Source organism: Lonchura striata, chromosome 30, assembly GCF_046129695.1.
Source record: "Lonchura striata isolate bLonStr1 chromosome 30, bLonStr1.mat, whole genome shotgun sequence".
NCBI lineage: Eukaryota > Metazoa > Chordata > Aves > Passeriformes > Estrildidae > Lonchura > Lonchura striata.
Genome location: NC_134632.1, coordinates 269,575 through 292,501, shown reverse-complemented (window position 1 = coordinate 292,501; position 22,927 = coordinate 269,575). Strand labels below are relative to the sequence as shown.

Here is a 22,927-nt window from a genome sequence, read left to right as displayed (position 1 = left end):
AGCCGCTCACGCCGGCCCTCCCCCAGATCCTCACACAGCCCTTGCACGGAGCCCCGCTGCTCCCAGGCTCTGTCCCAGCCCCGCACCACGCAGCCTCATCCCGCAGCAGAATTTGTGCCGGGCACAGCTCAGTCCGAGCAGAGCTCGGTCTCCTGGCCGTACCCGCGGGTCGCTGACAGCGGCCGCTTCCGCAGCTGCAGCCCAGAGCTCAGCTTTGCTCAGAGCCGGTTTTATTGAAGTGGGTTAAGTGGCTAATGGGATTGCTGCGGAGGAGCTAAGGCAGGGATTAGTGCTGTGGCCACGGGCTGGGCATCTCTGAAAGTGTTGCAAAAACGTGTGGATGTGGCACCTGGGGACATGGTTTAGTGATGGGTATGGCAGTGCTGGGTTAGCAGTTGGACTTGATGATCTTGGAGGATTTTTCCAACCAGAAAATTCTGTGATTTCTCTATAATCCCTTCTTGGACAACAGCTGATTTCTGTTCTTCAGTGCCTGCCCCTGCCCATCTCCCAGCAGCTCTGAGAGCTCCCAGCATGGTGCTGGGGGGAGCAGACATCCAGGACAGGCAGAGCTGGGTCTGGCTGCCCTCCACTTCTACCCGCCTGTCCATCCACTGCCTGCACCGAGGAGCAGCGCCTGCCTGCACCCAGCCCGACATCTCCAGAGGGGCGGGAGAGGGGAGCAGTGAGATATCCCTGGGGAAGGTCCCAGCCTGGTGCCCTGGCAATGCGGGTGGTGGCAATGTTCCAGGTGATGACACTGGCTGGTGGGCAGGCCAGGTCCTGGCCAGGGCACGGGGGCTGGAGGGCTGGGCCTGGCGCCTGAATTGGCAGCTTGTTCTCCTCTGAATGCCCCTTTCTGCCCCGGCTCTCTCTGTTTCTCTTTGGAAAGTTTTATGTTCTTTGTGTCACAAGGAGCCTTTTTTGTCGCCCTTCCCGAGCGTGCCAGGGAGAAGGCTGTGCTGGAGCATGGCCATCCCTGGTGGCAGCTCAAGGCTGGATGCTGTACAGGGCTGCAGGGAGCAGCCTTTGGCAGCAGCTGTTTCACAGCACCAGGACCTGTCCCTTGGCAGGGGCTCAGGCCCTCAGGCCTCTCACACCCTGGGGTTCATCCCTGGGCTGCCCCCTCCACCCTCTCCCATAGAAAGGAAGGGTGCTTTGCAGCCCCTGAGCATCTCTGTGGGGACAGCTGGCACAGTGCTGCAGCCCCTGGTGTTCCCGTGCTGCCAGTCCCAAGGGTGTCTCAAGGATGATACCCAATTTACAGAGATGTTCTGCATCCCAGCACACCCAGGGAAGGATCCATCCTTCTTTTTTCCTATTTATCAGCCTGGTTTCAACTCTCTTACCCCTTCCAGAGGCTGCGTCAGGGTGGGGAAATAGGCACAGAGCAGCAAGATGCCAGCAGAGGCTGAAGGGTTGAACACATTTTCCATCACTCAGTGTCCATGCGCAGACTCCTGCCACATTTATCCTGGGACAAGGGACAGCATGTCATCCCTGACAGGGATCTAAGCTGTGATCAGAGAGAAACAAATTTTATCTCGCTTATAAAAGTCACCCCAATAATGCTACAAAATAAAGAGCAAAATGCTTGCAGAGCCACTCTGTTTCTCTTGGAAACATGGGAGCCCCGTGACTGGGCCCCTCCAAAGCACAGTGGTGGAGCCAGGAGCTTCAGCCACTCATTGTAGCCCCCTCAGGGCTGGAGACTGTTCCCAGCTTGGCTCAGGTGATGGATGGCTGCAAAGCAGATCTGCTTCGGTGCTGGGAATGCTCCAGTGACCCCTCTAGGTCATGGAAATGGGGACATGAAAGGAGCCCAGGTCCCTGTTCATTTCTGGCTGCTAAAATCACACGTGTGAGATGGATTTGGACACGAGGCTGAGGAAGTAGTTCAAGCTCCAGGCACAACAGATGCCTCTTTGAAGGAGGTGCCTTCAGGGATGTGCTGGCTTGTGTCTCTCCTGGGATGAAGGACACAGCTCAGCCAAGGCTTTTCCTTCAATGTGAACACTCATAATTCTGTGTATAGCATTGTGTGAAGGGATCAAATCCCACCTCACCTCTGGGATTAAAAACTGAAGTTCACCTCCAGACCTGAGCTCTGGAGGCACCTGGAATGAGTATCCTCTGCTTGGCTGGAGATGAACACCTCAGAAGGCTGCCCAGAAGGCTCCACCCTGATGCTCAGGCGTGGCTCTGCTGCCCACAGCAGTGCTATGGCTGCTCCAGAATATCCCCTTGTGCTGGAACATCCCGTGTGTACCTGCTGCTTTCCACTGCCACGGGACACAGTGATCCCAAACTGGTACCCAGGGGAGTGATGGGGCCAAAAAACTCACCCAGCAGCTGGAAGTCCCCAAATTAAATCAGATGCAAGTTTCCAGGGCTCATGTTACCCAGAGGGGGAGCAGCAGCCTGTTCCTGAGAGCTGTTCTTGGGCTGAAGGAGAAAGTTGTTTCCTTTTTGAGCTAATTGCAAAGGAGCTGCTTGGTCTATCTGGGTCAAGCCATGACCTGCTTTAGCCAGGCAGAGGCAGCAGGATGCCAGCGTGACACAGCGTGACACAGCGTGACACAGCGTGACACAGCGTGACACAGCACGATGGGGCGCCTGCCCGCTCCACTGCCATCATCACACATGGGGCACGTGCCAGGGACACTCAGTCCTGGGTAGGGAAAAATCAGTCTGGAGGCAAAGAAAGAATTATTTGGGAACAAGGATGGGCTGAACCTTTCCCAGGAATGGTTTTAGTTTGTGGTGGCTGATGCTGGATGTGAAGGGGGCTTCTAGGCAAATGAGTGGCTCCTCCTGGAGCTGCTGGGGGAACAGAGATTTGACAGGAGCTGCTTTGGTTTATCCCTTTGATGGCATCCCTGCATGTTGGACCCCAGCATGAGGGTCCAGCTGGTGTCACAGGCTGGGTCCAGCTGGTGTCACAGGGCCCCATCCACATCATCCCTCAGCCATCCCCCAGAAGCCCATGGCATCTCTAGAGCAGGGTGAAGCCTGGGGAGGGGTCAATAGTGCTGAGCCAGGCACAGTGGAATCCTTGGAGGCACCTGAGGTGTGTGTGGTGGGAAAAAGACTGCTCCGAGTCTGGCTCCCAGCAGGCATTGGCATCTCCTGAAAAGCCTCAACCCTGTGAGCACAAGAAAAGGATTGATTTTCTTGTGGCCAGTGTGGCAGCTTTGGCTTCTGCTGCAGCTGTGGCATCGCCGGTGGGCTCAGAGGGGGAGAAATGGAAGTTGTGTCCACAAGAGAGAAATCCAGAGTGGAAAAAAAAGGTACAAAACCTGGTTACAGCTCCGATGCCACATGCCCCACAGGGAGCAGGCAGGGCTGGAGAAGTGCAGCATGCTGGTGGTGCTCAGTGAGTGCACTGAGCATAAATAAATCTAGCATAAATAGCATAAATCTAGATGAAGATTTTGCCTCTGAGTTGGTTGAGGATGAACTTGGGACAGATTTTATGGAGTGAGGGGCAGATGGTCTCTCTCTGCGTTAGGAGAAAACCCACCAGAACCAGCTGCTGGGACTGGAAGTGTTTGAGTGAGGGATCTTGGGGTGAAATGAGTGACTTGGAACTGATGCTTTCATCCTCCTTGCACCTATGGGAAGAAAGGTTCCCTTACCCTTGGAAGTATCCAAGGCCAGGTTGGACAGGGCTTGGAACAACCTGGGATAGTGGAAGCTGTCCCTGCAATGGCATGGGGTTAGAATGAGATGATGATCTGTAAGGTCCCTCCCAGCCCAAACTGTTCTGTAGTTCTGTGAAGATCAACCTTATTTGTGTTTGCACAAGGTGTCTTGCAGCTCAAGACTGTGAACTGCTGTCCCCAGGCACAGCATTCTCAGGGCAGAGGCTACCTTACAGAGAGGGGAAAAAAGTGTAGAACTGGGGTTTGTAAATGTGGGTGTGCGGCACAGCCTGGGAACAGACAGGGAGACAGAGGGGAGCTGCTCTCTGCTGATATTCACAGATGGTTTGGGAACATTAAACCCCCAAAAATGAGCTGGTGTCCAGCTGGGTGCTGAGCCCACGCTCCCAGGAGTGACCTTTGTAGGTGCAGGAAATCCCACTGGCACAGGGACAGCCCTGCCTGGCTCCTGCTGCCCATATTGCAGCACCCTTGGGTGTGGGCTGGTGCCAGCACAGGCCCCCACTCTGGGGCGGTTGCCCCCTGAGCTGGATCTATGTGGGAGTGGCAGAGTCACCTCCCACAGAGACTCGAGGATGGATCTGTTCCAGAGCCTCCTGTGCCTGTCCCAGCACTGCCTCCACCCACCTCTGCTGTGGCTCAGGACGTGACCATGGCGAGCAGAGACAGAGATAGCTCAGCCAGGATGTGGGGAGACATCCTCTGAAAGATGCCAGAGGCTTTGGGGAGAGCAAGCCCAGAGCTGTGTGTGTCAGCCTCCTCTGCCCCTTAATCAAAATTGCCTTGGAAGAAGCTTTGTAGCTCCCTGCTGGCGCCGGAATTGGCGCTGTGATTCCTTGATCTCATCCGCTGCATCAACCCTTCTCCCCGTGACCCACGGCTCTATGATCAAATGATCCAGCTCATGTAGGTCTGGAAAAAGGGAATTTCAGTGCTGCCTGTTGCAGGGACATAATCATCCCAGGGTGGGGAGAATGTGGGGCATGGTTGGGGGAAGGCTGGGGGGAGCAGAGCTCAGGGCAGCTCAGGTTGGAGAAGAGGCAAAACAGGATGGTTTGGGACATTTTTGGACTTTGTTCGTGTTATAGCCTCCTCTGGGAAATGCAGTGAATGCAGGGCTGAGGCTGGGCTGCTGTTCTCACCGGGGTGAAGGAGCCATCTCCCTGCACCCCACAGTTTCTTCCCAGCTCTGGAGAAGCTCTGTCTTGGCCAGGTGGTTTGAAAGAGGAGGTGTGTGTGGAGGTGTACCTGGAAGGCTGCATTCCCCAGCCCACCAGGAACAGCCTCAGTGGACTCCAGTACACCCTCCAAAGCACTCACTGCACCCACCCAACACTAAACCAACACCAGGTAGAGGAACCCTTACCATGGGTGGCCAGCCTGGAGCTGATGGTCTCCACAGAATGCTCTGGGACCCCAAAAAGCTTCTCCTCCTCAGACATTTTCCTTCAAGGAGGCTGAGTGAAACCATGCTGGAGCAACCTGTGGAATGTGTGTCTGGGAGGTTTGTGGCAGCTGGTGCCTGTGGGACCACAACTCCCCATCTTTCTAGAGATCATTTCTTCCTCTGGAGAAATTTTTCTTTGAGTTTTGAGATTTTTTTCCTGGAGAACTGCAGGCGAGTGGTAGTTGGAGATGGAGCTTTGTTCCATGGCTGGTTTCCTTGCTGAGCTCTGCTCTGCCTGCCTGGGTAAATCCTGTGGGCATGAGGAGTGATGAGCTTCTCCACTCACTGCAACTGTGCTGACATCCCTGTCACTGGTGGTGGTGAGGATGGCCCTGCTTGTGGGTGTTTTGGGTGGGATGAGACCACATCCTTATCACATGGAGAAAAACACCAAGGCAAGGGCGGGAGACACAGGACACTGTCTGAGGGATGACACAGAAAGTCACCATGGGGCAAGCAAGGTGACAGCAGGAGCATGGAGAGATGTGGCAGGGGCACCATGTGGGGGAACATTGTGGATGAGGCGGGCACTCCAGTGTGGGGTCAGACACCAGTAGATGGGTCAGACACTGGTGGGCTCAGACACCAGTAGATGGGGTCACAGAGCTGGTCTTCCCGCCACTAGAAGGTGCTCCTGGGTGACAGGAGATTGTTTCAGATGATAAGGAGTTGGTTCTTAGATGACCAGGAGATGGTTTTAGGTGTCCAGGAGATGGCCTCAAGTGTCTGGGAGGTGGTCTTGATTGATCAGAAGGTGGTTTTGGGGACCAGAAAAAAGCTTTGAGTGGCCAAGAGGGCCATCCTGCCTGTGGTGCAGCCCAAACTGGTGAGAGTCTGTGCCCAAATGTGCTTGCTGCAGGGACCTGCTGTAGGGACCTGGGGACACAGGGGTGGGGCTGCACAGGCTCTCTAGGGGAGGAGGACATCACACAGGCCCTGGTCCTGTGGATCCCTGTCAGGGGACATTGTGTGTGTCCTCATTCTGGGGTGTGGGGTGCAGTGAGGATGGGGACATTGAGCACCCATGGCCAGTAGGAACAAAGACCAAGGTCTGGTGCAGCTGAGGGGCTGTGGGTGCCCTCTCTGTGCTGGGCTGTAATGAATTCTCCTCTTCCTCCACAGCCTTGCTAGCACCTGCCTCACCAGGATGAAGGGGACAGCCAATGTCAACTCCACTGGCCGCAGCCACTTCCAGTCTGCCATCCCAGTGCCCCGTGCAATAGCCCATGGCAAACTGCACACCACAGCCCCCCTGAGCACCCCGGGGTCCCCTGTCCTCCACAGGGCTCTGTCCCCTCGGCCAGGGAAGGTGCCAGCCCCTGGTCCCAAGACTCTCAAGCCCAAAGCCACTGGCAAAGCCGCCTGCCATGAACCGTCCGAGGGCAGGGAGGGAAGCCCCAGTGTCCCCGCTCAGGGTGGGCAGAAAGCCCCATCAAGACACCTGGTGTCTCCTGGGAAATGGCCAGAGGCAGCGGGCAGTGGGAGGAGAGGGGCAGGCAGGGTGGGGGAGCCCACTGAGTTGTACAAAGCTCCCCTAGCACAGGGCAGGGGTGGGGGACGGCTGGGAGGGTCTCCTGGGAAGGGCAGTGGAACAGCCACAGCAGGGACAGGGGAGGAGTCTCATGGTGGCTCACAGGGGAGGGGCCCTGTGTTTGGGTCAGGGACCATCACTTTCTCCTCAGGGCCCCCACACAGCCACCCCATCACTGCCACTGTGGCACCCTTCCAGTACCGGTGAGTCCCTGGGGATGGGGGTCACGGGGATGGGGGAACATGGGGCTGGGGGTGCCTTGGGATGTGGAGCTGTGGGGGGCATGGCAACAGGGGGAGGCAGGCAGGCCCCACAGGTGGCCATGGAAAATGTTGGGGTTGAGTCAGGGGGCTCTGTACCAAAAGGAAGGTTCCCACTGGATTTGGGCCGCTGGGGCTCCTAAGTCACCCGTGGGAGCTTGATGTGGGGCAGGGGATGGACTCGTTGGGGAATAGGGTGCCCTGGGACCCCTTGCCATGAGAGCAGTGTTCCCAGACCAAGGCAGAGCCTATGTTCTCATCTCCTGGGGGTCCCCAGCCAGTTGCCCCTGATCACCCATCCTCACCCCCCTCTGCCCACAGGCTTCAGGAGGACTGGGAGCATGAGAGGGCCACATCCCCAGGTGATGAGTGCTCCGATCCTGAGAAGGGATCTCATCCTGACCCCAAACCCAGAGGCCTGAGTGAGTCCAGAGGGGTTGGTCAGCAGTGGGGGTGTCCTGCTGAGGGGCTACTGTGACAGTGCCAGGGGACAGAGGCTTGTGCTGGAATGGGAGCCAGGGCTGGAGGTCAGTGGGGTGTGGGGAAACCCTCACACTGGAGGTGCCCCAACTCCCCTGGGAAAAGCTCATCTGCAATTCCTGCATCAGGTGACCTCCGTGGCCATACCCTGTGAGAAGCACAGGGGACTCACCCCTCCTGGGACGGTGCCAGGACATCACCCCGGCTGGCTCCTTTCCCTCCTCTTCCCAGTTTTCCAGCGAGCTCCAGGAATGACCCATTTCCAAGGAGCCGGTGTGGAGGGACCGCTGGCTCCCCACACCCACCACCGGGTCACCCCCTTTCTCGAGGGCTGAATACAAGCTCCTCGCTGCAATGCTGAGGCCACCCCAGTCCCCTCTGGCGCTCGCTTTGGGGAGAGATTTTGGGGAGGCGGGTCCAGGGAAGATGCTGGGGCGGCGGTTGCCAGGGCAGCGGCAGCGGAGGATGGCGGGATGCTCCAGAGACGTGCAAGGAAGGGGAAAAAAGAGAGCCAGGAGCTTCACTGGGTGATTTGAAGGGACAGAAGTCGGTCAGATCCACGGTGGCTCCTGGCAGAACTCGACTTTGACCTGGGGTCCCAGCACCTCGGTCAGAGAATAATCAAGTTATTCTGAGCCCCGATTTGGAAAGTGCTGAAGCCAGCGACGCCCGGGAGGGTGTTCCAGGAGGAAGCGGGAGGGAGCTAGCGGGGCTGGCATGCGCTCAGCGCAGCTGCCCTGCTCCTCGGGGAGGTTTTGGGACAAAGCCGAGCGAGTTCAGCACCGGGAAAGGGCCGGATCCTTTCCCTCACTCCATGCCGGCCCGCGGCACTTCCCGCGGCTCTGCCGGGCCCAGCCAGAGGGAACAGGGGACATTGGGAGACCCCAAGAATCACCTCAGCAGCCCCAAAATGACACAACAGCCGCAGATTTGCCCTACACCCAGGCAACAGCCCTCTCCCGAGCCCCGAGTGACTTGGGGTGCAGCTTGTGCACCCATCCTGCCCCAGCAGCACCTCTTAGTGCAAATCACCCTTTTTTGGGCACCCTTTGCTGTCCCATCCAGGTGGAGTTATTTTGGGACTTTTCAGCACTACTACGGACTGAACCCGGGATCACCAGCCCGGGGGTGGGCTCGCACCACCTCCGGTCCTCCCGTCCTTATCTCGGCAGCAGTGATGGGGTCTAATGCAATATTTCCCGGCGGTTGCCATGGCAGCCCGCGTGAGGTCACCAAATAGACTTAATTCACCCCTCCCAAGGGACGGGTAATTAATGAAAAATGATGATAACCAGATCCCACTCCCCTTCTGTACTCCCCCGCCCTTAATTCCCTAGGACCAGTGGAGAGGCCCCGCTGGGTTTGGGGGCCGCATTGTCCCTCCCGAGATTCCTGGGGCTACCCTGGGCTCTTGCTGCACAATCTGGGGAGAAACAGGGATGTTTCGGTCCCCCCGGGAATGGGCGCGCAGTGTCTAGTGGCTGTGGGGTCCATGGCGGCGGGACAGGGGTGCTTCAACGCAGGGTGCTGGGGCGTGGGGCCCCCTCGGTGGCATCTTCCCCCTCCCACCCAGCACGCCCCTGCCTGCGAGGGGCCGCGGAGCGGGGCCGGGAGGCCGTGGTGGCGGGGCCACGGCCGGCTCCGTGCTCGCCGGTGTCACGCCTCGCCGCCGCGCTCCGCTGCGGGCACCGGCCCCGCTCCCGCCCGGCCCCTCCGCCCCTCAGGCTCCGCCGCGCGCGCCCCCGCGCGGCCCCGCCCCGCGGCGCGCGCCCCCGCGCCTCCCTGCCCTCCGCGGGCGCGCGCGCCGCGCCCCGCCCCCTGCCCGCGCCAGAGGAGGGCGGGCCCTTTTTGTTCGCCCCTGACATTCCGCTGGTTCGCAGTGTCCTGCCGGCGGCGGAGCGGCGAGGTGGGGCCGCGCCGCTCACCCCCCCTCTCCCCCCAGCCCAGCTGCACGCCCGCGCCATCCCCTCCCCGCTCCGCCCCGGCCGGTGGGACGGGCGCTGACGGCGCCTCTCCCTCTGTCTCGCCCGGTGTGTCCTCGGTGCCGCAGCAACAGCAGCAGCGCCTGGCGGGTTAAATGGTTGCAGCGCGGGGATGCTGGGGAGCAACCTCAAGAGCCTTCCCGACGTGGAGCTGGGCGAGGAGGAGCGCGGCTTTCGGCGGGGCCCCGACGGCAGCACCGTGATGCCGAAGCGGGCGAAGGCGGCGGCGGCGGCCGCGGGGCCGCGGGGCGCGGAGCTGCGCGTCTTCAAGGCGAGCAGCGCGGAGGGGCGGCTGCCGGCCGGCTCCAACCTGCGCAAGCAGAAGTCGCTCACCAACCTCGCCTTCCTCACGGACGCCGAGAAGAAGCGGCAGCTCTATGAGCCTCGCTGGAGCGACGACATGGCCAAGGCGGCAGCGCCGGGGGCGGCGGCGGCGGGGGGCGGCGGGCGCGGCGGCCCCCGCGGGCGGGACGCGCCCGCCATGTCGCGGAGCCTGTCCCGCTCCGAGCACTCGCTGCTGTCGCCGCGCCCCGCCGGCCCGGCCAAGCCGCCGCCCGCCGGGAAGCCGAGCCGCATCCCCCGCGGGCCCTACGCCGAGGTGAAGCCCCTCAGCAAGGCCCCCGAGGCGGGCGGCGGCGGCAAGTGCGACGACGAGTTGCTGGGCGGGAAGGCGCCGGCGGTGGCGGCGGGCAGCGAGGAGAAGCCGTACCTGAAGGTGGACCCCGAGCTGGTGGTGACGGTGCTGGGCGACCTGGAGCAGCTGCTCTTCAGCCAGATGCTGGGTGAGTGCAGCCGGCGCGACCGCCGGGCTCGACGTCGGGGTGGGAATGGCCAGAGGTGGCAGCTGGAGGCAGCTGGGCTCCTGACACTCCGTGAGGACCCGCTGGTGGCGGCCTCAGTGTCTCGAAGTGAACGGAGGCTGAGGGGAAAGGTGTCATCAGCCTCAGGGTCCCCAGTTACTTGGAACCACAGTATGGTTTGGGTTGGACATAGCTCATCCTGTTCCACTCCCTGCCATGGACAAGGACACCTTCCACTAGCCCTGGTTGTTCCCAGCCCTATCCAACCTGGCCTTGGCCACTGCCAGGGATGGAGTAGCCACAGCTCTGGGCAACTTGTGCCAGAGCCTTCCCACCACCGCAGGGAGAATTTCTTTCCAATATCCCATTTTACCCCTGCTCTCTGTCAATGGAAAGCCATTCCCCCTTGTCCTAAAGTCCTGCTCCAGCTCTCCTGGAGCCCCTTTGGGCACTGAAAAGGGCTTAAAGGTCTCCCCAGAGCTGTCTCCAGGCTGAATAGCCCCAGCTCTTCCAGCCTGGCTCGAGAGCAGAGGGGCTGCAGCCCTCTGCATCTCCAAGGCATGCTTGTGGGGAAGTACTGTCAGCTGCCTCTTGCCTTAGAGGAAAGGCAATTCCTCCTCACAAGGAGCAGTGGCAGGTGGTGGTGGAGCTTGTCCTCCCCCACGTGTCTTGTTGGCCATCCCTAGTCTCAACACCCACCACATGCGATGGGGCTGCACAGCTGGGTGCCACAGCTGCTCCCCCACCATCAGCGTGGCTCGCCCTGGGGGTGACCTTGGGAAGCTGCTGGTGGAGATGCTGTGCGAGGGGGTCAGGCTGCTGCTCCGTTTTGGGCAGATCCAGAGCTCCACTGATGTCTGGGTCTCTGGCAGAGGAGGGTCTCCAAGGATGCTGCTGCAGGGTTTGTGTGAGCTGATTCAGGCTGTGGCTGCCTGCGTTTGCTATCCATGTGGGTTTGGTCCCCGAGCTTGCTGTGTGCATTGTGTGCATAGTGGGTTTCCATGAGAACAACGAGCGCTGGCCCAGTGCTGGCTGTGCCCCAGACCTTGGAACCCACTGCCCCATCATGGGCCACAGTGTTGGGTCTCAGTACAGGTGAGCCCAGCCCTTGCCATTCTCTCGTGCTGCATACTGATCTCTAGGAACTGTGGCTGCCTCGGTAGCCCTCTGTTTCCCGCTGACACCCCTGCCTTCCTTGCATCCCACTTGGCAGTGCCTGGGGTCTCAGCTGGGCAATGACTTTGGGGTCTTATGGCTCTGAGGAGCTGTGTTTGGTCTGGCAAGCTGGCATGAGAAGGTGGCAAGGGAGCCTTGCACAGCCATCATGGTGCTCAAGCTGGCTGGCTGTAAAGCCCTGGTGCTTGTTCGTGGTGGGGGAGCAGCAGTACAGGCAGGACTGGTGTGTCCAGTCCCTTCAAGCTCCGTGCCTGGGACCTCTTTTTAGGGGGCCAGGAGCTTCTCTGGTGCTTGAGCTGGCTTGAGATGCCTTGTCCTTCCTGTGTGATGAAGAGAAAGGAGAGAGATTTGCTGCGGCTGGGGCCTGGGGGAGGTGATTTGGAGATGTGGAACGAGCTGGAGCGCATGCAGAAGCCAGGCACCTGGAAAGCCACACTCACTGAGTCCACTTCCCTGCGTACCCCTGGCTGCTTCAGGAGCCTTTGGGGTGTCACAGCCCCAGCTCCAGCTGGGCTCTGGCACAGCCAGCTGCCAACGTGTGCTGGCACACAGGCATGGAGCCTCCCAGGCCATTGCCCTTGGCCCCTGGCCGGGCCCAGCCCCGGGGCAGCAGCAGTGTCTTGGCAGGGTCTGCCCTGATGCTGGGCCATCCCAGGGCTCACAAGTGGAACGCCACAGAGTGAGCTGAAGGCTTGGGCAGGCAGACTGTGGGGATGAGCTGGTGGCATGCAGGAGGTCAGCCCGGCTGTGGGGGCTCAGGCTGCCCCGTGGTCCCACAGCTGGATTTACAGACATCCATCCTCAGGCCTAATGCTGTGGGAGCACCAGATGCCATGGGAGCAGGGCAGGATTGCAGGAGATTTGTCACTTACGGGACTAACAGACTGCCACTCACTGATTTTGGGATGCCTGGGGGAATCTCAGTGTCCCCCCATGATGCTCTGCTTTTAGGTGGTAGTTTCCTCAGCAAGAGAAATCCTTGCAGGTCTGGCCCACATGAGAGGGAGTGACTCCCAGTTTGTGGTATTCTGTAGTACCAGAGATCCAAGACAGGATCTTGTGCACACTCTGAGGAAGATCATGGTTGTGGAAGTGCCCCCAGCAACTGATCTGGCTTCTGGGTGTTGCCAAACCTTCACCTGCATCAGTCAGGGCTGACTTTGACCTTGGAGGTGTTGAACATCCCTTTGGACTGCATGTAGCATCTGAAGACTTGATCAGCTGGTCCATGAGGCCCAAACTCTGCCAGATCTGTCCTCTGTGTATTGCCAATAATTTTCCAAGACATACAGACTGGCAGGCCTCCTGCAGGGGGATCGAGGGCTGTGTCCAGAGTTGGATGGGGAAAGCATCTGGGGTGGTCAGAGCAGGAGCTTCACCCTGCTGAAATTTCCCTTCCCTTCCACGGGGTTGTACTTCCCACATTTGTGGGAGTTGAATCACACCTACTACCCAAGTCAGCCATGACCTGGCACATCCATGACAGCCTGCGTGGTGGGGATGCCACCAGGAGCCTGGGATGTGGAGAGGAAGGAGCTGTGTGACAGTGGTGCTGGCACAACCACAACTTGAGGTTGTGTAGACACGTGCTGATCCTCCAGACCCCTTTGTTTGCAACCCAGGCGCATGAAGTCTTCCCCAGTGGTGATGGTACCTTCCACAACATGGCTTCCCCAGGAAAAGGTAGTTCGTGTGGTGGAGATGGACCTAGAAGGAATGGGATCCCAGGAGAGCTGGATTCAGGAGAGTGGGCTTCACACCCTGCTAGGGTTGGTGAGGTTGCTCCAGGAGATGCTTAGGAGGGAGGGAAGGAAGGTCTCTGTTGTTTTCATCAGTTCCTTTGGCAAGTGAAGCCTGAGCCTGAGCTATTTGACATTATCTGCTGAATGACACCCTCTCCAGAGTGGCATGGAAAGAGCCACAAGCTTGGTTTGCGCTGGGAAGAGAGAGAGAGGAAATTGCAGGGACTTCCAGCCTCTGCAGATATTGTTGTCCTTGAACTGCTGAGCTGTGTTGAGAAGCCTGTGCAGCTTCTGAGCTCCTGGCACTACCAGCCACAGTGGCTTCCAGAGAGCTTGTGTGTCTTTAGTCTCCACACCTGAATTGTCATCTCTACCTCATGCTTCTCCTGCCAGAAGCATTCCCAAGCCTCTTGGCCAAAAATACAGTTTATTCAGTCATGGCCAAATGTTACCTCTCATTCGGTCACTGCTGCTGCCTCATCTTTTGATGCCACTGAAGCCTTTGTAGCTGAACCATGTTTAAAGAGCAGCCTGCGCAAGCCAGGAGAGGTCACCGGCATGCAGCAACCACATGTGCTTTGTAGAGGCTATTTCCATCATCCAAATTATACGTTTCACATCAACCAAAGACTGAGGCTTCTCATCAAAACTGCCTGGCAGCTGGGGCTGCTAATTGCGCCAGTGCCCAACCACAGGATGAAGGGGACAGAGGGCACATGGCCAGCATGGTGGAAGAGCTGGCTGTGCAGAGCTCACGCTGCTCATGTCTGCGTGTGATGGACAGGGCTGATCAGGTGCAAGGGCTTTTTTGTATGGGCTGTGCTTGTGGTGCCCAGTGCAATGGTTGCACTTACCTAGAGCTCCCCAGAGCACCTCTGAGATCCTGCAGCTGCTTTCTAGAGCCATTTCTTTGTCCATCTCTTGCTGGATGTGGTGCCTCTTAAGTGGCTGCTAATTCGCATCAACAAATAAGTGGTCAGTGTTGTGTGGGCCAGAACCCAGGTGGACACGTGTGAGATCTCAGTGGAGATGGTGTTCCCAGAAATGCTCTCTGCAGGAGTCTGCAGCCCTGCCAAACTCTTCAGTTGCAGCTGTAACCCATGTCAGTCCTGCAGCCCTCGAGTGGGCCATGCTGCCCTTCCCAGGTGGTCCAGCAGGGATGTCCTTGCTGGGTTGTATGTAGCCACAGGGAGTCAGTAGCCTCGTGGTGCCAACACACAGGGAGGGCAGAGCCCAGCTGTGCTCAGGCTGGTGCTGGGTGGGCAGTGGGTGCCAGCAGCCCCTCAGTGCTGGGGAGGAGAGCCAAGGGCTGGAATAGGCAGATGGGTTCTGTGACAGGTGGGAGCTGCAGGTTGTATCTGACTCTGGTTTAAAAAGTAAACCACAGTGCTGAAAAGACTGGCATCTGACATGTCCCATGCAAGGGCATTCCTAGTGGAGATGGGAACCAAATTACTTCTTTCTGATTGCCATCCTTGCTGGGAAACACATGGGGTGGGATCAGAGGAACACTTCTACCCCATGGCATTCCTCCCTATGCCCCATGTTGTTCCTACCGGTTTAATTAAGCACTAATGTGCCTGTGGCAGCACTGGGCAGCAGTAGCCAGGCTCCCTGGCAGGAGACCATGAGGAGGTCAGAGACCAAGTAGCTCTTCACAGTCATGAGAGCAGATTATTGCCTCGTAAAGTGCTGTGGCTGTCCTGATACCACTAATGATATTCCTCTCTTAAGGTCCCTCTGTGACAGCATCTGTGTGACGAGGTTATTGGGATGGGTATTTATTTCCTTTTGCCCACAGAGCTGGACTCCTGCTTTTGGGGTAATAGTGAGGAGAAAGGGGAGTGGTGCACAGTTGTATTGCTACTTCCAGCTCGCTCTCAGGAGCTCACAGCAAGTAGTAGATGTCTGCTTTCTCCAGCTGAGATGGCTGCAGCAACTGGATCTGGAAATGGGATCCAAAGGCCCCAGAGCTTCTACTGAAGCTGTTCGGGATGTGGTCTGTTCCCGGTGATTATGGCAGTGTGGAAAAAAAGGCTGAGAAAAAAATAAACCCAGATTTGTCTTTCAAAATTTCCTATGGAAAGGTAGCAGAGCAAACACTTGAAAACGAACATATTTGGGGATGCACTGCTGAAACAAAGTTCTCCCCAAAAAGCCCGAAAATCCCTGCTCAAATGGGGTTTTCACAGTGACTGCCTATATCTCACTCCCAAATCCAACATGTCTAAAAAGAAAATACGTGAATAGAAAATTATAGAAATTCTGGAAGTGCTATTTGGGATCTGCTGATGGGATATGACCACAGTGAGACCTGGGTGATGCCCCCTCAAGGCTTTACAGTCCCATGGATGTGACTGCTGAATGCTGCTGGGATGGACCAAGCTCACCCATGGCTCCTGCTGGTTCTGGTGCCTCATGATCAGCGTGCTTCCATGTGGGTGGCACTCAGAGAATCATTGGCAGTTCTGGGTCCTTCTAGAGAGCATCTTCCATATGCCTCAACTTTGTGTATTTGTCTTGTCATGCTGTGGCACGTATCTCTGTGGCCACAGCATTCCCTTGTCACAAGTCCTCCCACCATCAATTGCCCTGTTGTGCCCATTTAGGTCCCCAGCTCTTTGTCTTCCTGTGCAGCTTCTTGTGGTGCCAGAAGACAATGTTCCTGGTCCCTTCTACCTGCAGATCCCCTGCCCACTCTCACTTGAGTGTCTGAGGGCAGCCCTTGGCTGATGCTTGTGCCCATTGCAGAGGGTAGGATTTGTTCCAGCTCAGCGCAGAATTAGAGCCTGCACACCCTCTGAGGGGTGTAACCTGTGAGTGATGCCAGTGCCAGCCCATTTGCTATGGCCAGCATGTGACTCCTGGCTTCCCTGGCTCAGCTGCAGGCATGACAGGGCGCTCTGCTGTAGGGCTGCAGTCTTGGGATCAAGATTGCCTGGCTGTGTACTGTCAGGTGGACCCACGGGCACATCCTCTGAATCAGTCACTTGTCTGCTCCAGAGTGTCTTTTGTGGCACTGTGCTTGTGGCTTTTGGTCCCTGCACATACAGTCAGTGTCCTGGGGTAATGTGCACATGTGGTGCTTATTGTACTGGTGACCACAGTATCCTGGGCTTTGTGTGCGTGGTGTTCCTGATACCAGTGACAGTGGTGTCCTGGGCTGTTTCAGTGACAGCTGTGCAGTGAGCTCTGTGTGTGTGGTGTTCCTGGTACCGGTGACAGCAGTGTCCCAGGGCCATATGTGTGGCGTTCCTGGTGCTGGTGACAGTGGTGTCCTGGGCTCTGTGTGTGCAGTGTTCCTGGTACTGGTGGCAATGGTGAAGATGCTGAGCCTGGATCAACTCCCTGGGTGGAGTGGGGATGGCTCCATCCCTCTGTGGTGTTCGAGTCCTTGTCCTCTCCAGGCTTCGCACCGTGGCTGTGTCTCATGCAGAGCTGTGGGGACACAGGGATCAGATAATGGTGCCGTTCTGCCATATCCCCCACCCTGCAAAGTCACGTCTTCCTCCAGGCACACGAAGCAGCTCTCCCAGGGGAGCCAGGGAAGGGGTTGCCAGTTCTCCGGCTGGAAAGCAGTGAGCCTGGGAGGGTAGAGGATGTGTGAGGCTCACAGCTCAGCTGGGAGGCTCCATGTTGCCTCGTGGTGAGCTGGATGGGTAAAAGGGAGAGCATGGCTTGCCCACGCTGCTGCATTGCAGCTCGGAGCAGGGAGCTGAGCAGGAGGGGAGCTGGGAAGGCAGGGATGCTGCAGCCGTGAAGCTGGAAAGTCAGGGGATGCTGCATTGCAGAGCTGAGATTAGAAGCTGTGCAAATGGAGATGTGCTTGTGTCAGGGTGGGTGTGACACTGAGGAGTGGTGCCCAGTGCCCACCGATTTGCTGGTCCTTCTTCTAATCCAGTTCTTCCACATTTTGTTTCATGCCAGCATTTCTCTCATTCCTTGTGCTGGTATTTGTCTTGTTCAGTTGAGGGCATAATGTATTTTTTATTACTTCAGAAGGAGGACTGAGATTCGTCTCCTACTGAAGGACCTGCTGGAGTCCACATAGGAGAGCTGAGCAGAAGCTCAGCATGTTTGGGTAGGGCATTTTCCTTGCTCCTGGGAGCAGCCATGGATCAGGAAGGTGGCTCCAGAGCCTTGTGGCCCTGGCACAGCATGGCATGTGAGCTCCCTGGAGGGGAGACCTGAGCAGACCTTGGGCACACACGTGCTCCCATGCTGCCCAGTGAAATGCAGGTGTGTCCTGCAGCTGGACACATGCCTCCATCTCTGTGAACATACGAGCATGCCAGCGCATTGGGAGCACAGAATTTTCCACCTGGCGTAGGTATCAGTGATTCTTAATCACTCCACATTGCCCTGGTGTTGTGTCAGCCTTGTTGTGTCTCTACTTAGCCGTCCTGCTCATCCAGAGGTGGGCACTTTGCAGTCCTCCTCTGTACCTGTGAGGGTCTGACCTCAAGCATCCCCGTGAAATTGCAGAAAGGTTTTATGGCAAATCCAAAAATTAGTGTCTAAGATGTAAAGGTAGGGCTGCTTTGCCTTTCCCCTCTGGCTGGATCTTGCCCAGTGGGTAGGGAGGGGATGGTGAGCTGGCTAGGAGGGACCCAGGAGGTGCTTTTCAAAGGGGAACTGAAATGGAGGGTTTGTGCTGCACTCATGAAGCCGCGGTTCCCTGGGCAGGTTGTGAGCCTGACTCGCAGCCACAGGTGACGCACGGCAGGGCCGGGCTCTGTGCCAGCTTGTTGGCTCACCAGCCGGTCGGCTGGCTTTGGCTGTGGGATCACACTCTCTCGTGCTTGGTGAGCTGGAAGGACGGGATGAGATCCTTGTTGAAGCTGCTGGAGGTTCTGGTTGTTTTCATGTAACCCAGAAAAACGGACAGAGTTGTGCTGTGGGGTGTTGCAGCCTGTGCTATGTGAGCTGGAGGGGAAATTTTAGAACCATAGAATGGTTTGGGTTTAAACCATTAGAGGTCATCTTGCTCCAATCCCTGCCATGGGCCAGGACACCTTCCACTAGCCCAGGCTGCTCTAAGTCCCATCAAATGTCACCTTGAACATTTCCAGGGATGGGGCAGCCACAGCTTCTCTGGGCAACTTGTGAGAGGGCCTCATAACCCTCGCAGGGAAGAATTTCTTCCTAATCTCTAGTCCATCTCTAGTCTCCATTCAATATAAAACTGTTCCTGCTAACTGAAGCTTGGCAGATGGGTAGTACCATACCTATAGCATTGGAGAAATGTAAAACCACCTTTATTTCTCATGCCAGCCCTGCTGACTGCCAGCCTGCATGCTTGGTGTCTGAGGAGCTGCATGTCCCACCTCTGTTCATCTTATGCAGGGTTGTGTCATCAAGAGTGATAAAGCTGGCAGTGAGATCCTGCAACCAGATAAACTTTTTCAAGAGCACCCAGTTGTGGCCAAATCTAGCCGTTACTGGTTCTTTTGGGAGCCCAGACTGCCTGAAGCTTACACCTCTGCTTTGTCATGGGCCTCAAGCGTCCCTGGCACTGGCTCTGCCCTGGCCTGGCTCTTCCCAATTCCATGAGCTGGCTGGAAGCACATTTGGAGCTGTGGTGCAGGTACAACTCTGTTGCTGGCTATTTATAGCGTGTGAGCTTCCAGCATTGCTGTGCACTGAGAATAACTCACTGAGGAGACACTTCTCAAAATCACACATCCCTCGCCCATGCACAGTGTCATCGTCTCAGCTTCCCCCACATGTCAGCTTGGGGCCTGTCCTGGTCCTTTGCCAGCCTGGTTTGACACTAAAAGGGGTTTACCCAGGTGTTTCTTCTGGCCTGGAGATTCATCTGGTTAATAATGGCAGAGCTTTGTGGCACAGTCCTTGTCAGGACATCATCAGTTTTTACAGGGGTGTGGTGGGGAGCAGTTTGGGCTCTGTAAAACCCACTCAGAGAACAGCCCTTTCACAGCCCAGCATGTGAGATGCGGGCACTGGCAGGGAGGGATGTACACGGGGAGCGCAGGAACCTGCTCTTCGGGCTGGAACCTGTGATGATGAAACTCATCAGCTGAACGAACCCCTCGGGCTGGAAGTGTTAGGCGCTGCCGGGGTATTTCCAGTTCACTTTATCTCTGGCCTGGTGTTAAATTTCCAAGCTGATGCAAACAAGTGGAAGAACAGATAGTGGCTAATTCACATTGATCGCTGTGATGCTGGAGCTCCCCGAGGTGAGCTGAGGCTGGCAGAAAACGTGCTGTGCGCCGTTCGATGGGGCCAGCACGTCCCTCCCCGGCTGTTTCCCGGTGTGGTGCCGCAGGGGACACGTTGTCAGCCTCGTGGATGTTTGCTCCCACATCCCGAGGTTTCTCCCAGCTTTGGTGGTTCAGAGGCCTGGGGCAGCATTGTCTGTGGGTACAGAGTCATGGGCTAACCTGGCAGTGGTGAAATCAGGTAAGGCACGGTTTTTTTGGCAGGCTCCAAAGGTGGGGGCGCTGCTTTGTGGGAAGGGAGACGACAAAGCTCCCCTCATCTTTAAAAGCAGGAGCAAAGTCATTTGACAGATTCTGGCTGGAACCTGCGACTGTCCAGCTCTGCCAGGGCAGGACCAATGTGGAGCCAAGCGTGCTGAGGCCATCACTGGTGAAGGACTCCTGCCCACTCAGCTATGACCTTTCAGAGCCACCTTGCATTTAACCTCCAGAACTTCACTGCACCAAGGCAGTGACAAGGAGATGGCTCCAAACTCCCAACAGACAGTGCAGAAGCAGGGGAAATAATGACGTTCAGCTTCCTCCTGTCTCAGCAGGGAGGACAGACAGATGATGTCCTGCAAATTTCTGCTGCCATGAGCCCAGAGGAGCGTGTGCTGAATCCTGAGGAGCTGGAGTCGCGCTGCCTCCAAACTGTGCAGGGCTGGAGTTTCTGCAGACTAAAGGGTGGGAGTAAATTGAGTCTGGCTCTGTTGGTGCTTGGCATGGGGCTTTCTGTCCTGCTGGATCAGGGCAGGGCTGCTGGAGGGAAACAGCTGTGGGGAGTCAATGGGGACAGCCCCGGGGCTTTTCTCTGGGGTTCCCTCATCCACTGGGCATGGTGAAAGGTGGCTGCCCTGCACTCCTGCCTCTCTGACCCGAGATTCAATAAAAAATGTAACAAAACCCTTCCAGGGAATTGGAGTCACCCTGCACAGGCCGTGCATTGCACGTCAGGCTGGGCAATGAAGAGAGGACCTGGGGGCAGAGGTGCCAGTTGACTCCTGGTAGTGGTGGTTTCTCTCCCAAGTAACTAACATGTACGTAGACTAGTTAAAATCTGGGGTTAAAATCTGTCGTGGCCTGGAGAACAGTGTGATTGCTGACCAAGGGAAAGTACCAGCACTTGCCTGACTCCAGGCAGGCCTGAGTCTTCTCTGCCTCGGGCTTTACATAGCCTGGAGCTCACAGCTCATCAGTTTAAGGTCCTTTGGTAAATTCCATTTTGATGTCTCACCCAGGGTGGTGTGAGGCTGGATTTATCACTGTCTGGACCTCCTGTCTCCTACTGTCTGTGGTTGAATGCATCAAAATCTGCCTGTATCCTGTCCCTGTGGGAAAGGGAAGTGCCCAGGACCTACCCCAGGCCTCTTGCTCCTCAGCTCTGTGCCAGCAGTGCCATGGGCATGGCTGGGATGGGGCAGTGAGGGGCCCTGCCCTACATGGTCCCACACCTTTCTCCCCAGGGCTCTGCCCTGTGCCCAGCAGTGCCAGGGATTGCTGTAAGACCAAAGCTGGTGTCCTTCAATGCTCCAAGCTGAGTACAGCAGCCATTTGGGGGCTGATTCACCAGCAGACCGAGATCTTCCCTCCTTACAGGCTGGATCATCTGGAGGAGGGCAAACACTCCAGCAGCAGCACCTCCAGCCATCTCATTTCCATTTCCCTGAGCCCTTTTAGCTGTGCTTTTGTTGTGCTGTGCCAAACAGTGTCCCGGGACTGCAGAAGCACTAATATCCATCATCTGGCCACAGTCTGTAGAGCACTCAGAAATTTGGTGATATTTTCAGTGACGTTTTCCAAGTTGAGCTTATTGGCTCATGGGCATCTGCTCCCAGATGGAGAACATGTGGCTGATTCCTGTGAGGGGAGGGGAATGGCCTCACTCATAAAGCAACATGGGGAATGAGTGAGGGAATCTCATTTTGGAGCCTGTGAGATGCTTTCAGGACTGTGCAGAGTAGGGTCTGGAGGTTGGGCTTTTAAGCTGCTCCTCTGAAAGCACACTCTGCAGTGAGAAGTCACGCATCAGATATTATGGTGGGGAAAGTACAGTAACCTGGAGGTAGGATTTGATCTCAGCTCAGCTGCTGTTTGCACTACTGGGCACTTCCCACCCTGTTCACTTTCAAAAATGAACAGCAAGTAACTGGTGCAAACAGTCACTGTGCTAAAGTTAAAATGGGTGAAACTCTGGGGGTTCCTGCAAACCTCCCTGCATGGAACTGAGAAATGAGCATTGGCTAAATGTAATAGGACACGAACCCTGAGCTCCAAATCAAAAGTAAATTTACAAAGCAGCTTTTCCTGCCTCATTCTCAGGCGGAGCATGGTAATGCATTTGCAAGCCCAGCTGCTCTGTGCTGCAGCAGTGACCAGTAGGGCGAAGCTGTGCTCTCTACGCTCTGCTCCCCATTTGTCCATTGCTGCCTTCCGGGGGCAGAGGTGTGGGTTTATTTTGTGGCTGACATTCTCATTCCCTTTGTGGGAATAAAGCAAATTGTGTTTGGTTGACATTCTCTATAACTTCAAAGTCAAATAAAATCTGGGTTGCCAGCTTCTTTTTGTGTTTCAGGAGATGCCTGTTTTCCATCCCAAACCTTCCATGTTTTGCAGCTCAATAGCACATCCCAGACAATGGCTTTAGAAATCAGACGCCTGCATTTTGGACCCACAGTGCTGAGGCAATGCCAAGTGGTGCATGGGGTGCCAGAATTTGTGCACATGGGGAGAGAGAAGGAGGAGGACAAAAAACTTGCTCTGATGGGATGTTTCCACAGAGATCGTGGTAATGATCTTCCATTTCCATATAGCTTTTCATCTGCTGGCAGAGTGTGCTCACTCATAAGCTGATGTTACACACATCCTGTGTGGAGAATGCAGCAGCTGTCCTCAAAAACCATGTTATAAGAGGGAAACTCTGGAACAGCAGAACAGGATCTGCCTAGGATGAGAGTGATCCCTGAGACTGCAGGGATGCTCAGGGATGCAGGAAGGGATATTAGGAAGAAATTTGTTACTGTAAGTGTGGTCAGGCCTTGGCACAAGTTGCCCAGAGAAGCTGTGGCTGTGCGAGCCCTGGAAGTGTTCAGGGCCAGAGTGGATGGGGCTTCATGCAAGCTGGTCTGGTAGAAGGTGTTAGGTCGAGATGGACTTTAGAGTCCCTCCCAGTCCAAACTGTTCTGTGGTGATTCTGTGTCCCTGCATCACTGGGTACAGGAGTGACCTTGCTTCTGTGCAAACATCATCTTAGTCCTTCCCCAAATCAGCATCTCCTGTGGGATGTGCCTCACATCAGGCGGTTTCCAGCTCAGAACCGTGCCATGGCCAGACATGAGCTGGCACTTGTCTTTGTGGAGTAAGAGCCCTGTTGTGAGCTGGGAGCAGCAGTTGAGGTTTATGGTCAGGGCTGGAGCAGGCTGCATCCCACACTGACACCCAGGGTTATTTTCCTGCCTCATCCATCCCTTTTTCCCCTGGTTGACATGCTAGAGGAGCTGTTAGGCCATGGAGGATCACAGAACTTTGAGGAGGGTCAGCGAGACCGCATCCGCTACCAGAGCATGCAGGAGGTTGGTTAATATACAATATTCCCTTGTCCTTCCGAGTACCTCTTTCCAAGA

The 22,927-nt window shown here is 56.6% G+C and overlaps 1 protein-coding gene across 3 annotated transcripts in view; it reads left to right on the top strand.

Moving 5' to 3' along the window:
- NAV1 (neuron navigator 1) overlaps positions 1 to 22,927 on the top strand; it is a 73,971-nt gene that overhangs the window by 7,072 nt on the left and 43,972 nt on the right. For 2 of the 3 annotated variants that reach the window (XM_077789045.1, XM_021527669.2), the window contains exon 1: positions 9,229 to 10,147. In XM_077789045.1, coding sequence (XP_077645171.1) covers positions 9,478 to 10,147 — 670 coding nt within the window. In that variant the 5' untranslated portion in view covers positions 9,229 to 9,477. Of the gene's footprint in view, positions 1 to 6,234; positions 6,847 to 7,224; positions 7,326 to 9,228; positions 10,148 to 22,927 lie in introns of those variants that run through there. The other variant, XM_077789046.1, reaches the window with a different exon arrangement.